General features: G+C 47.3%; 1 protein-coding gene across 7 annotated transcripts in view; it reads right to left on the reverse strand.

Annotated features, from left to right (window-relative positions):
* Positions 1 to 827: 827 nt before the first annotated feature.
* The window catches only part of LOC140404421 (RNA-binding protein, mRNA-processing factor 2a-like), a 78,030-nt gene continuing 63,364 nt past the window's right edge, over positions 828 to 15,493 (reverse strand). For 4 of the 7 annotated variants that reach the window (XM_072492942.1, XM_072492939.1, XM_072492945.1 and 1 more), the window contains 4 exons: positions 11,033 to 11,095; positions 7,218 to 7,368; positions 6,885 to 6,992; positions 828 to 1,713 (listed from right to left, as the gene is read on the reverse strand). In XM_072492942.1, the coding sequence (XP_072349043.1) occupies positions 1,541 to 1,713; positions 6,885 to 6,992; positions 7,218 to 7,368; positions 11,033 to 11,095 (495 nt within the window). In that variant the 3' untranslated portion in view covers positions 828 to 1,540. The remainder of the gene's footprint in view (positions 1,714 to 6,884; positions 6,993 to 7,217; positions 7,369 to 11,032; positions 11,096 to 15,493) is intronic. The other 3 variants (XM_072492941.1, XM_072492946.1, XM_072492944.1) reach the window with 1 other exon arrangement.

Below are 15,493 nucleotides of genomic sequence, written 5' to 3' on the forward strand. Positions count from 1 at the left end.
CAGACAAGATTGTACCCTTCAAATCTTAGCCTGTGGACCAGGTTCTTTTTAGTAAAACACATTAGCCAAACATAACCAAAAAGTAGAATTATAATAATCGTATCTTGGACAGTGCACGAGACACCCAACATCATCCCTCTACCCACTCCGGTATTAGCCAAGCCCATGATTTATACCGCAGACTTGTCATGCACAGGCCAAACATGGAACGGGCCACAAAATTGATGGAGCTTTTACTTATACAATTGCACCAGATACTTCTGCTTGTCAACTTATGATCTGCACAGCAGCTTTAGTGACCAAGGCTGGAGCTAATTCATTCCAATTTCCACCATTGCTCAAGTTTGCACATATAATCTGGGCAGCACGTTTTGGGCGGGGGGGGGTTCCCCTCTTTGCCTACAAGCGCCATGGTAAGTGTACACAAAGAATTTTAAAAGTGGATAATATAAGCCCGCTAAAAAAGGAGCCAAACATTGCAATATAGGTTTGCCACTGCCAAGCAGGCAGAATAAACTTGACATATTTCTGGAACGCCTAGAAAGAGACCGGTCTTTCGGACTCACACTGGCATCTTGCCCCCAAAAACACCTACCTCTGTTTCCTGTGCATCCAAGCAGAGTAATCATCCCCTAATTTAATGCAATGCAAGTGTGTAGGGATAATATCTCCCCAACCTTGTAGTTCAAAACTAGAGGATCACCATTTTCACGGCCTAGCCTGTGAAGCACGCATCTCCACTGAGAATTCAGTGCATCGATTTGGTGTATTGAATATCTTGGGCTCATTGTTTGTCACAAGAGGGTTTTTTTTTTATTTTTTATAAATTGTTTACAGGAAGCAGTTAATAAAAAATTCATTTCCAGGATGTGGGCGATGGCTGTGCCAACATGGATTGCCCATCCCTAGTTGCCCCAGAGAAGCTGGCAGCGAGCTTCCTTCTTGCAGTCCATGTGGTGTAGATACACCCACAGTGCTGTTAGGGAGGGAGTTCCAGATATTGAGACTTAGCAAAGGAACGGCAATGTCGTTACAAGTCAGGATAGCTTTGAAGGGGGGGGGTCTTCAAGAGAACCCCATTGAAAGTAAAGCGTAGTACGTGCACCATCAGCAAATAAAAAAAAAGGTCATTACACAACAACGCAACAACATTTGAAAGAAAATCTAGATTTTACTTACTGAAGTTCGCCTAATAATCCATTCTTGCTTGAAGTTACCCTGCACAACCACAAGCCTTTGCCCCTTGAAAATTAGGCGTGTCTAGTTCATTCTAGACTAGTTACAGCACCATTTACTGCCCCCCTAGATCCAAAATGAAAGTAGTGATCCATGCAACAATCTGGTCTTAATGCAGTCAGGATTGAGGGGGGGGGAAAAGAATGCGGCAGTCAACTGGATAGGGCCGGTGTATTAGTAAGAGAACTGTGGCTGATTGGGGTACAAAATGAAAAGGGATGCTTCGTGAGCAAAAAAAAGGAAAATAAAGTCATCAGAATCAAAGGAAGAAATCGGGATCTGTGCAGATAGGTGTTGGGAGTGCTCAGCTGCCGACACAGCTACCATTAGTTACCTGAGCGTGAAGGGCAGCAGCTGCAGCAGCAGCAGGATACGTGAACGCATGTGGAATGCCAGGGGTCAATTCGGTTGTGTACAGTGGGTAGGGAGCCCAGGCCTCTGGAGATGCAGGGATCAGTCCGGTTCCTGCAAGGTCATCTGAAACACGAGAACAGATTTACTGGTTTAGTCGAGTCACTCAAGAAGGGGGAAAAAAAAAAAAGTTAGCATCACAGCCCCGCTCAACTCTGGCAAACGACAAAATGGATTAAAGTCCAACTTCACTTAAACATTTGCCGTACTGTTCCATCAGGTGCTTAAAAAGATCACTAGTCGCCTCCCAAGTCTTAATCAAGAACACAAAATTGGTGAGACACACCAATTTCCCCTCCATAGCATTTAAGGGCGGCACGGTAGCAGTGGTTAGCACTGTTGCTTCACCGCGCCAGGGTCCCGGGTTCCATTCCCAGCTTGGGTCACTGTCTGTGCGGAGTCTGCACCTTCTCCCCGCGTGGGTTTCCTCCGGGCGCTCCGGTTTCCTCCCACAAGTCCCGAAAGATGTGCTTGTTAGGAGTATTGGACATTCTGAATTCTCCCTCGGTGTACCCGAACAGGTGCCGGAATGTGGCAACTAGGGGCTTTTCACAGCAACTTCATTTACAGTGGCAATGTAAGCCTACTTGGGACAATAAAGATCATAAAATGCCTCAACCTAAAGTCTTTCAATATAGTAGGGTCGCGAACGGTGATTAAATGTAGGCTCGGAGATTTCACCTTGTGACTTACGCCTCACCCTGTCCTCCAATCATTAGTTGACCAATGTCCAAAGATGTACAGGTTAGGCGGATTGGCCATGCTAAATTGCCTGCTCAGTGTCTACAGGTTAGGTGGGGTTACAGGGACGGGATAGTGGGCCTAGGTAGGATGCTCGGACAAGAGGGCCGGTGCAGGCTCGATGGGCCGATTGGCCTCCTCCGACACTGTCGGGATTCTATTAACACACCCATCCTCACGAGGCACACTCTTCCTACGCCAATTGGAAGGCTAGTTACCCAATTGGATGATGTTTGACCGTCAGCCAAATTGATCCTCCTGTTCAAAGAAAAGGGCAAATAAATGATGTCCTGGGTTGCGGAGCATCCGGGAGACTCCAGGCCAATCCTGGAGGGTCGGTAACCCTACAGTATATGGAGTTTGGAGTTTCACCGGCTGCATGAAAATGGCTGTCGTTTTTTGAAGCCAGTTCGTTGTTCAATTAAATAAATGCGCAGACCATCACCCGCAAACAAAATCCGCAATTGCAATCCATCCAGCCACCTTTAGTCTAATTAGCTTGCTCTGGTTTATGCCAAACAAGAGGTTAATTCCGGTTTTGTGAACAGACATCATGTAACCAATCCCAGTATTGCAACCTAGAAACGCCCTTCACTTAAGAGTTAATTACCTCAGGCGTCCGGCCTGCACATTCAAAGAGAAGGCAAATCTTCCCATTCTAAAGCCCATTACTGTGAAGCTACATTGGTTCAAACAATTAGGTGAATATTTCCCTTAACCGAGAACAAATAGCAGCTCAACAGGCTAACATTATTCCACTCGACAGAACGCTGCCCATAGCAGACTTAGTTCGCCAGAATTGGGTCATGCAGGTTTGAGTACCAAGACGAAGAAAGCTTCAATTCAGAGCTCGCTGACGTGCAATCTTGTATCAGGTGTCTCCATTACCACAGCAGGTGGGAGACACAAGGATATCAGATTGCAAACTTTGAGTTTGTGCCAACGTGGCATTAACCAGCTATTGCTGCTGCAGTTTAAAAAGTTAGTCCCTTGGTTTTCAAATCCCTACACCATGTCCAAAGCTCGCGGAATGCAAGGCTCCAGGAACATGGGAGTGAGTTTTTGTTTTGTGGGGTTGGGGGTCCCTGATGTCAGGTGCATTGATGTCCTATCCCCACGTCTTCTGGGGCTCAGTACAATTTTTGTGCAATGTCAAATAATGGCCAGGTGCGTGCTTGCTATCAAATTAAAGATAGACAGGGCAGGTTCCCAAGGCTGGAAGACCAACCAAAGGCCTAGTCAACTGGAAAAAAATTTACCAGAATTTACCAGCATTACCAGAGGTGGACAAAGATACTCTAGGGGGGCGGCACAGTTAGTGGTGAGCACTGTGGCTTCACAGCACCAGGGTCCCTGGTTCAATTCCCAGCTTGGGTCACTGTCTGTGCAGAGTCTGCACGTTTCAGTGTCTGCGTGGGTTGCTCCCGGGCGTACCGGTTTCCTCCCACAAATCTCGAAAGATGTGCTATTAGGCAATTTAGGCATTCCGAATTCTCCCCGTGTATCCAAACAGGTGCCAGAATGTGGCGCCTAGGAGGTCGTCACAGTAACTTCATTGCAGTATTAACACAAGCCTACCTGTGACCTTAATAAAGATTATGCCCAAATTAATGCCAAGTAAACCCTTCCCACTAACAGTGGTGAATGTGTTAGATTATTCCCAAGGATTTTAAAATATACTTTAGCTGCAATATAGACTTTACAGCCCAGTATCCCAGCAAGGTGGAGGAAGTTAGTTAAACATATTGCACCAGAGCAAAATGATCAGTATAGTTAAGTTCTCATACAATAAACTAGATAAACTAGCATGTTCCAACAAATCCACTTAATTCAGGCAATCGGCACTCATTCCATTTGAGGTTTTGATGTGGTATAATACTGGTTTGATCGTTCAACATAGCACTCAACAAGACATTTAAAGGTATTAATACTAAAGGGGTCCTCTACATGATGTTGATTGTAGGTAGAACAACACAGCCATCTCATGAGATCAAGCACAATTAAATATTGGTGTCCATTTACTGGACCTTGCTTAGGCCTTCCATTTTTCAGTTTGAGTCTCTGCTCTTGCCTGTGATGTTGCGTGTGTATTGATTGGTCCGTTGATCTGTCCATCAGTGTGTATTGTGTGTTTGCACCATAATGTTTATCAGAATATAATGACAATATTCAGGCTCCAACTCCAGCGAATGGAAACTTTCACATCTTACTATTCTACTAATTGGTGAACTCCTGGTCAGCGTCAGATGGAAGGTTCTACTACTTTAAAAGATTTTAAGACATGAAACCATATTTCAAAAATCACAAGTAAACTCCTGGGGGTACCTAGCATCAAATAAGTCAAGGATTATGGGGGGGGGGGGGGGGGGGGGGGCGGGCATAAATCAGACAGGCAGGAGAGTGGGTATTAAGGCTGCAATAAGATCAGCCGCAATCCGATGACGGAACAGGCTTGATGGGCCAAATGGCCCACTGTCGCTCCCACTTCCTCGGACCCTCAGTCATGACGATCATAACCTTTAGCTCAGGGACGCGAGGGTGTATCTTCTGGCTGTTCATGCTGGCGGGATCTTGCAGTCCCAATGGCGCACTTCCGCTGTGAGTTTCATTTAGAATGGCGGAGCAGGCTCGATAGGAGCCTATTTCTTAGGCCCCATACGGGCAAGGATGTGTGTGGTGGAAAAGCAGCGGAGTAATTTTACAAATGGAAACAATTTACATGAACAATAACGCCACGCAGAACCCCCTCCACATTTCTTGAGCGCATTTGAGCGGTTTGGAAACAGTCATTCCAACCTATGCTGAGGAACTACAGTCCGAGTATTCATCAAGAACGGAGGTGTTCACTAATTTCCAATAGCTTGCTGATTAGTACATCATACTGCAGGCTATAAATGGGACAGCAGTATAGTAGAGCAGAACAAATGACTGTGCCGTTGAAAATCCAAACTGACATTTGCTGGCTAAACCAGAAGGAATAATCTATTTAAAGCAAGCTTAAACCGATAAATTTAATTCTCCACTTGGTATTTCAAAGCGATCTAGTTATTGAGGGGAAAAAAAAAAGGACAGGAAGTTTGTCTGATCGCTTCCTCCTCCCAGCATTTATCAAAGGCAGGCCATTAGTTCTGGACACAATGGTTTAATTCTTGTCACGGGCAGGAGTTAACATTGAAAACTGGGCCATTTGAGACTAAGTCTACAGTCTGTAGGGGGAAGACTTTATTTTAAATTTTTTTTTTTTTTTTTTAATTGCCCAGATACCTCAAAATTGGCAAAGATTCATGCAAGGTTATTTTCAGGATTGATGGATTCTTCACTTACTTTTTCTGCTCCAGCCTAGAGAGCAATCATACACCTATTCAAACGCAAGCTTCTGACAGTACCCAAGGTCGTTTCAACTAGCAATATACATTGGTCAGGAGATTCTAGATTCATGTTCAGAAGATCTTCTCGATGGGAGAAGTACAAGCAAGGTTCCTGTCCCATTTGCTTTGGAAAATCCTACCGGAAGGACACGGGGACCTCAACCAGTGAGCCCTCCCCGCGGTTTCAAACGTCACTATTGTTTGGGCTCAGCTGGAAGCAGGGTTGACGCGAATCCCACACGAGGCAAAGCTTTATGGTGTAGGCTGGGGGAGACAAGTTACAATTATTGCATGGGATTGTTGGTCAGCCCCACAGTAGGGTGGTAAGAATTGGTGCTTCGGTTGGAATATACATTCCAAGACACCATTCCCAGCCAATCAAGCAGAGAGTTTGCAATTCTGCATTGTTGACGGTTACATGGAATAAATACACCCCCCACCCCAACATTCTCGGCCAACCAAGCACAGAGTTTGCAATTCTGCATTGTTGACGGCTACATGGAATAAATAGGAATATATTCTTTCCCCCCCCCCCCCCAAAAAAGGAATATACTCCCCACCCCACCACCCAAAAGTAGGGGGGGGGGGGGGGGGGGAAGAAAAGAGGAGAAAGAGGAGCCTATCAATAAATGGCAGATGTTTCCATTCAAGGTTTGGCGGAGAATGTCGTCCGACTGCTGAACACATTCAACAGGGCATCATGGTAGCACAGTGGTTAGCACAGTCACTTCACAGCTCCAGGGTCCCAGGTTCGATTCCCAGCTTGGGTCGCTGTCTGTGCGGAGTTTGCACGGGTTTCCTCCGGGTGCTCCGGTTTCATCCCACAGTCCAAAGATGTGCAGGTTAGGTGGGATGGCCATGCTAAATTGGCCTTGGGTGTCCAAAAAAGGTTAGGTGGGGTTACGGGGATAGGGTGGAGGCATGGGCTTAATAGGGTGCTCTTTCCAAGAGCCGGTGCAGACTCGGAGGGGCTGAATGGCCTCCTTCTGTAAATTCTATGATCTATGATTCCTCCAGAGGGTACACTGCGGTTGTGCAAAGTGCGCCATCTTGGGAAATGGCTACGGATGGTGAGGGGGCCCTTGTGAAGCTTAAAAAGAGCACCAGTCCACCACTAAAGAAGCGCACCTCTCAGCCACATGTGGGGTGGTAATGACTGGCCTTGGAGAAATCCGTGATCAGCATCCCATCCTAACGGCTGGAGGAAGCACGGTGGTGGGAGGCAGCAGTGGGGACCTAAGGGCGGAAAAAAAGATGAATGCTCCTTAAATTTCCGACTGCGACACCAACAATCGATGCAATGCATTACTCAAAACTACAACGCCACACAAGTTGCTCTCCGCCACCCTCGCCAAGGCAGCTAGCATGGTACAAGGCCTCATTGTCGGATTGCCCGATACACAAAACATTTTAAAACAGGTTAGATGACGGCATGGAAGGTCAAACTCCAGAGATACTTACAGGGGTCCCGTGCAATGAAGTGCGCCCCCAAGGCAGGGTGCATGTTTGTGGGGTTGGGCGTCGCCATCAGTTTGTTCTTGGCCATTTTTGTGTTTGCCTTTGCGAACTCCAACCGGAGAGTTTGAGGGTTTTCAGGATCAAATCGAATACCCTGCGGGAGCAAGGGTGGCATCTCAATTATCAACACCAGCAACTTCCTAAACGGCATCCAAAGAAACGCAGTCTTTCGAGAGCATTCAAATTAAAGATCAGGGAGCCACAACTCAAGACGCTATTAAATTAGACATTTACCTGTTGGAGACATTGAAACATTCAACTGCAAACCAAAACCTTACCAAGGAACACGAGAGCGAATGTCAACTCCAGCATTGGCAAACACGTTCCAAAGTCACGGAGCAAGTTGGGTGGAGTTTACAGATTACCCAGGCACGATACACCTTGGTTTCTGAAATTGGTGCAAAACCCTAGCAGCTATTTGCCAACTCTTGGTATCACGAGAGGTGGTGACACTCCATTTAGGAACACTTCACGGAAGGCAGGACGAGGATTAGCATCAAGACCTGGTTTCCCTTGTGCGACTGTCTGTGTGGAGTTTGCACCCTCAGTGTCTGTGTGGGTCTCCTCTTGGGTGTCCTCCCACAGTCCAAAGCTGTGCAAGTTAGGTGGGTTGGCCATGATCGATTGCCCCCCTCAAGTGTCCCAGGATGTACAGGTTAGGTGGGGTTAGACGGATAGGGTGGGGGACGTGGGCCTAGGAATGGTGCTCTTTCAGAGGGTTGGTGCAGACTTGGAGGGCCGAATGGCCTCCTTCTGCACTGTAGGGATTTTAAAAATTCCATTTGCCTTCTCCATTACCTGCTTAATTTATATACGGCTTTAAAATAATCTTTATTGTCACAAGTAGCCTACAAGTAGCAGTGCTAACCACTGCTGCTGTACCGCTTGTGATTTCTGCACAAGGACTCCCAAATACTGTGCTACCATGAGTTACAAAACTCTGGTAATTAATAATCTTTAGTGTCACAAGTAGGTTTCCATTAACACCGCAATGAAGTTACTGTGACAGTCCCCCAGTCGCCACATTCCGGTGCACAGACGGAGAATTCAGAATGTCCAATTCATCTAACAAGTATATCTTTCGGGACACGTGGGAGGAAACCGGAGCACCCGGAGGAAACCCCCGCAGACACGGGGAGAACGTGCAGACTCCACACAGACAGTGACCCAAACCGGGAATCGAACCGGGGACTCTGGCACGGTGAAGCAACAGTGCTAACCACTGTGCCACCCAGTTCTCAGACGAAGCATTGCAGACAATTCTGGACACTGGAAGCTCTTTCAAGGCGCAGAAGAGGTTTATCAGACATGGCATCAGGGATAAAGAACAACCGTCAGGTGGAGAACACAGAAGCAGGGTCTGAGCTACGAGGAACGATTGGATAGGCTGGGGTGGTTTTCCTTGGAGCAGCGACGGTTGAGAGGGGGCCTGAGGGACAGAGAGGGTGGGCAGGAAGGCACATGTTCTATTAGTAGAGGGGTCAATTACCTCCCCCTGGTTAGAGGTAGAAGGCTAAGAGGGAGAGCGGAGGAGAAACCTTTTCACCTCTAGGATGGTTGGAGTGTGGAACTACTGCCTGAAAGGATTGTGGAGTCAGAAACCTTTAACATTTTATCACTTGCGCTGCCAGAGGGCCAAGTCCTGGAAAGATGGAATTAGGTGGTCAGATCGACTGGCTTGGATACGATGGGCTGACTGGTCTCCCCCTGTACTATGCACTTCGCTGAATCTGGAACGTTAAGTGGTAGACTCGATAAGAAGTTGGTCAAAATTAGGGACTTCGATAGGGAATAGCAGCTTCCAGCGGGGGGGGGGTTTGAACCCCCTCCGAGGATACCGATTTAGAAATGGCTAGAGGCAGGTAAGGCTGAACAAAGCAGAAACAGATTTAGACAGAATGTTTTCTGCCTAAAGGGTGGGAAGCAGTGTTTCAAAAAGGAAATTGGATACATATTTGCTGTGATTTGGCATAATTAAAATGCCGTGGGAATCCTTACAAAGAGGCAGCACAGGCCGGTTACACCAGAGAGGCCTCCAGTGCTACATCGGCCTTCAACAGTTAAATCTGTATTGTAAGCCATTAGTCACACTTCGCCCTGGTCAGCACTCAAGGCCAGGAGGAAGTCATTTTCAAATTCCCACTGCCAATATGTCAGCATCATTCAAAAAAGAAAAACGTAAGCAAGGTCCGAACATGGGGCGATCAGTTTCTCACACCTGCTGTGCCCTCGGAAGACCCTGAAGTTCAGGGCGATGCTAATTAAATTGGCACTGGACAATTAACTCAGGATTTGGAGCAATAATTGATTTTATACTGCATACTTGCCATTAGGAGCAATTGGGAATGCCCTTACAGGGATTCTATGCTTGAGGGGTAAAGTTGTCGTAGTCTCAGATGTCACCACTCCTCAGGCGAGGGGCTATGGTGAGAAAGCGGACTCATGAATAACTCAGCTGGTACAGGGATTGGACCCACCACCGTTGGCCCCGTCTTGCATCACGAACCAGCTGCCCAGCCAATTGAGCTAAACCGGCCCCCAATAGTGGAGGGGACAGAGATGGTGGCCACCTTCAATCACTTAGTTGAACACTGCGCAAACTGCAGATCATGTCCCATTTCCTGTTTTAGGCCCATTCAACACGATCATTTTCAAGATAAGGAATACTCCTAACCCCAAGCTAGATTGAATATTTCCACTGGCAGGTTTGAAAGTGGAGGTGCATGTTAAACCCAGCAGGCAGCCTTGCCCACCCCCACCTTCGGTGCTGCAATTATACCCGACAGCAGGGCTGGCATTAAGCAACCTGCTCGCCCAGTGCACCAATCCTTCCACTGGTACCATTTACCCAGGAGAGGCCTGTGCCAAGCAGCCAGCCAGGAGGCTTTCCCTGCACAGGATGCTGCTGAATAGGGAGGGGATCCCCAACCTCCAGTCCCAGAGGGTCATTCTCCCACCCTACCCATCCTCAAGGCCTCAGACCCAGTTTCTTCTCCTCCTCCTCTCCCCCCCCCCCCCCCCCCCCCCCCCCCCACAAATCACTCTCATGCCCCTCCACAATACTTACTCCATAGTTCCCCTCCTCACAACCCCAAGTGCAGTACCGGCAGTGACCACCATACGCATTGGTGCATCGAGCCACCATTGGTTCATTCCTGTCCCCACAGCGAAGAAATCCCACCTCCAGCTTATGAATGGCCACAGGGCAGTCAGCCATTCTACCCCCTGGGTAGCATCTATGTCACCATGCCCCCTTCTCCCCTCCCGGTCATCTTAAAGATAAGACCCCAGTAGAACTGGGGGAGACGTCAGACTGCCCTGCTGATCATTGGATCTACACTGTGCAAGAGCTCCTACAGAAACAGCTGGAGGACCATCCATCAGATAGGCAATGTCGATAGTGGCTGGGCAGGGAGTGTGTGGGGGGGGGGGGGGGGGGGGGGGGTGTGCTGCGCGCACACGACTGCAATGTTTGACTGGTGCTAAAAGTGCGATGTTACTACGAGGCAGTGGGTGGGAGGAACACGGGGAATATTGAAGAAAACACAGCATTTACTTGACATTAGTTTTTGGGAAATTTCAATAATAACATCCAACAAGTTAATGTGGTTTCCAGCTGGGAGGCTCGCTCAGAAGTGGAAAACCAGAGAGAAAAAAAAAAAAAAGAGCTTATGGAGCGGCTTTCTGCTGGAGGTACTCAATGGATACACCCACACATTTTCATACTGCACATTTTCATACTGCAAATCGATACTTACATTTAACGCATTCTTCGCTGCCTCTGCCCCAGCTCGACTGTCAAACGTAACAAACCCAACTGGCTGCAAAATAAAAAAGGGAACAGGTAATTAAGTCTCATTATCTACCTCTTCTTTTCCGGTGATTAATAGGGTCAACATGTCTTCCACCTCTCAGAAAACGGAACTCAATCACCCACTGACTTTACACCCTGGACAATATCATCTGGGCCTCAACAGGTCGATTTGACCCCAGACTTCAACCCTGTAGTCGCAGAAGTCGGAGATTCCCCGGCACCCTTGCAAAAAGATGGACATTTAAAATCAGAAGCTGGAGTTAAAATATTGTAGGAAGTGAAACCCAATTTGTACCAATCCCTCTTCTAGAAGAAAAAGAGCGCGGGGAGAAACCATCGAGACAAGCAAAATACTGCGGATGCTGGAAACGAGAGAGCGAGAGAGAGAGCGAGAGAGAGAGAGAGAGAGAGAGAGAGAGCCAAGGTGCTTTCTTGTACTTTCGGAAGGAAGTCGAAGAGCACTGACTAATTGCATTGTAACCATTTCTCTCATCTCCAGTCGGGAGCCTCCCTGCTAACCTAGAGTAAGCTAACACGAATGGTTGTGAAGGGTTGACTGCAGCTCAATAGTAGTTTTTGTTGTTTGTTTAAAAAAAAAAAGAGATTACGAGCTTAAGAGTTTGTTTGTAGATTTGAATATCTGGTGTCCGTCTTGCTGCGATTTGAATACAGCCTCACCAAATACAAAAATGTAGATTGGGATCCATATCTGGGGGCCATGTTTGGGGAGTTAGATTCGCTGGGGCAATCTGGGGTGAAGGCAGATTGTCTTGCCTTTTAGTCCAGAGGCAAATTCTTTTTTTTGGGGGGGTCTCACACTCTGCCTAATGCCTCGTCTTGGCGAACTAATGTCGTTTCTACATTTTGAGAGGATAAAATACACTCGTGGTGAGAGGGGTAGCCAAGATGGCAACCATTTATTTATTTCCTTTTTAAAACAGTTAGTCACAGTAAGCTGCTGTGTTCCTCTCTCCTAGAGAGTGTATTTATGTTTGATTGCTTTGGGTGGGTTTAATATGAAGTTCTTAAGATAAATGTTTATTAAAGCGTTTCCATTTAAATAAGTGTCCCACCACCCCAGTCACGAGTTTTGCAGCAGCAGCGATGGTCCACCCCCACTGCGATTTTCCAGTCCCACCACGGGCAACAGGGTTTCTGGGTTGTTTGCACTCTCGGCTGCTGGGACTCACCATTGGCAGGACCAGACAATCCCGATAGCAGGAATAGCCGGGGAAAAAATCCCGTTCAAAGTTTCAGGTTGGCGACCGGAACATCGGTCAACTCATTTCACTTGAAACATTCTGCTTCGCGCTCCATGGATATGGTCGGACCTGCGCAGTATTTGCAACGCTGCGGGGAGTTGGGATGGCACCAGACCCACTGGAGGGTACCGGACCCACCGGAGGGCACCACCCACCCAGCCCCTAACCCACAATTAACTGCTTTATCCTGGAAATTATACTACATATGGCTGGTGACATAGCTCCAGTGGACATCTCCAGTCAGGCCAAACACTTACAAATCATCATTTCCTAGTTAAGATCCATTTTCTATTTAACAAGATTAACGTAAAGACCATTACACCCTATGCATAGAAAATTCTGAACATCTGTATTTAGGGCAAAACAGAGAAGAGGCCAATATATGCAGAGGACCTCTTGAGCTAGCTAATAAACATGTAAACCCAAACATAGACATTGAAGCAGAGATTAATTCCACTTAAGATGGAAATATTCATATTCAAAAATCCAATGTTGGTTAAATACAGTCCAAACATGCTCAGTACTCACACCAATAGCAGGCAAATCAAAGTGAAGGATCAGCCCACGTAAACGGTCTCCGTCGCAATGCAAGCCTCGACTTTGTTACTTTAAGCTTATGCTTCCCCCTGGTGTGACCCCATTTTAATACACGAGTGGGTGTGACCCCAGAGTGAAAATTGAGTGGATGGGTTTCCTCCCCCTGTCCAAAGGCCTGCAGGTTGGTGGATAAGTTTCCCCCCAAGTGGCCAACGGTTGGTTGGTGTTATGGAGGTGGGGTGGGAGATTGGGCCTGGGTAGGATGCTCTTTCAAGGGTCAATGCAGACTCGATGGGCCAAATGGCCTCCTTCTGCACTGTAGGGATTCTATAATTCTATGATGACTTCCCTAGCAGAGTCTCAGCTCCACAGTTGCCATTTACAACTTGAAACTCCCGACCCCAAAATCCCGGCCCCGCCGGGGGTTACGACCCACTGTTTCAACAATGCCCCTTTTTATTTATTTTTTTTACACCCAAAGTTTTGCAAAATGATTTGCAGACAGTTCATAGCTGGAAGATCATTGAAGCGTAGCCTTGCATAGATGTTGAATTATGACAGCTTGTGTGGGTCGGCAATTCAGTTTTGATCCAGTCAGTGCGTGTCGCTTTGGCAAGCCTATAAAACTCGCGATTTGGAAAATGGCATGTCAAAGTGAATTTAATCAGTCTACCGAGCACTGGCAGCAATTCATTCCCCTTTCCAAGCTGATAACAAACATTTCCAATACTTCAAACACTGTAGTCAGCTAGCTCTAATGAAAGCCAAGTCGTACTTTGCAGACGAAGAGCTTCAGTTGAACCTCAAAAAGAACACAGCACAGGAACAGGCCCTCCAAGCCTATACCAGTCAGGATATCACCCTTGGCCAAAACCCTCACAAATAACAAAAAGATTTTAATTACAATTAATAGTGCAAGGTCAGGTAAAGTCGCTGTAGTCCTATATGACCCTCGGTTAGAAGGATGTCTGGCTCATAATGGTCAGACAAACTAGCAACAAACCTTCTAAATTGGGCCGACATGTCAGAACAATAAAGAATATTGAGAAATTGAAAGTCTCCAACCGGCTACAAAAGATGCACAACATCGGTGTCATGAGAGAGGTGTTTATAAATGTGTGTGTATATACATTTCTGTAGTGAGTGTACCTTTAAGAAATGGGTGTTTGTTACTGCAGTGATGTCAGAGTGTGGGTGGAGCTGGGCTGTGTCAGCTTTTTACTTTCGTTTTAGGCTATTTGCTGCAGGGTGTATTTTAGTTTCGTTTTCAGTGTTGGAGCTGAAGCCAGACAGAGCAGGTGTACTGCTGTTCTCCCTGCCATCAAAAGACTATCTCTTGATCATTTGGTGAATTCAGAATTATAAATGTTCTCAGTAGTGAATGTAAACCAGATGTGCTTCTGTTAAAAGGTATTTCTTTTGTCTTCTGGATGTTGCTTGGGAAGTTAAGGATTACATAGTGTTGTCTTCTTTGGGGGTTGTATCTGAATCGATGGTTGCCAAGATGTTCACTGTATGTTTTAAAAAGGTTAACTTGAGTTCATAGAATAAACATTGTTTTGCTTTAAAAAATACTTGTCCATTTCTGCTCTACTGCACCTGTAGAGTGGGCCATGTGCTCCCCATACCACAATCTACTTAAAAAGTTGTGGGTCAGGTGAACTCTATGCTACACTTTGGGGTTCTCTAAACCCTGGCCCATAACATCTGGAAGAGAAAAATAAAAATATTACAGGTTGCAGATGTCACCGATCAAAGACATTTACTGTTCACCTCCAGTTGCCAGAGCTGGTTATTAAGCTGCCATCTTCAGTCTTGGTGAAGGTAACCCCACCATGTGATTAACCAGCATCCTGATCCAGTGGTGAAGAAAGTAATGTGTCGGACTTCCGGTTGCAGCTAGGCCTAGGTAGGTCGCACGTTCGGTAGCTCCCGCCGGGAACGGACTTTGGGGCTCTTCAGAGAGGCCCAACGGCAATTGTTCGACGGCTTCCAGTGTGGGAAGGTGACAGCAAGGTTCCCCTGACATTATATGGATTGGACCAGGAGTGGAGCGGTTAAAAAAGTGATCCTGGTGCAGCGGAACGTGCGAGGGAGGAAAAGCAAGATGGCGGCGGGTGGAGACCAAGCAGCGTGGGCGCAGGAGTTTCTTAAACGCTGCTTTGAGGAGCCGAGGACAGAAATGCTGGCGCCAATGAAGGCGGCGATTAAAAAGCTTGTGGAGACCCAGAAGGCCCAAGGGGCGGTGACCCAGGATGTGCGGCAAAAAGCCTCAGAGAACGAGGACGAGATCTTGGGCCTGGCGGAGGTGGGCAGAAAGGCTGCGCAAGAGGTGGGCAGAAAAATTTGAGGACCTGGAGAACAGGTCGAGGAGGAAGAACCTTTGGATTCTGGGTCTCCCTGAAGGAGTGGAGGGGCCCAATGCCGGGGCATATAGAAGCACGATGCTCAATTCGCTGATGGGCGCGGGAGCCTTCGAGGCCCCTGGAGCTGGATGGGGCTCATCGGGTCCTGGAAAGTAGACCCAAAGCCAACGAGCCGCCAAGGGCTGTAGTGGTGAGGTTCCACCGCTTTATGGACAGAGTGTGACCTGAGATGGGCCAAAA

The sequence above is a fragment of the Scyliorhinus torazame genome, chromosome 30 (genome assembly GCF_047496885.1).
Source record: "Scyliorhinus torazame isolate Kashiwa2021f chromosome 30, sScyTor2.1, whole genome shotgun sequence".
NCBI lineage: Eukaryota > Metazoa > Chordata > Chondrichthyes > Carcharhiniformes > Scyliorhinidae > Scyliorhinus > Scyliorhinus torazame.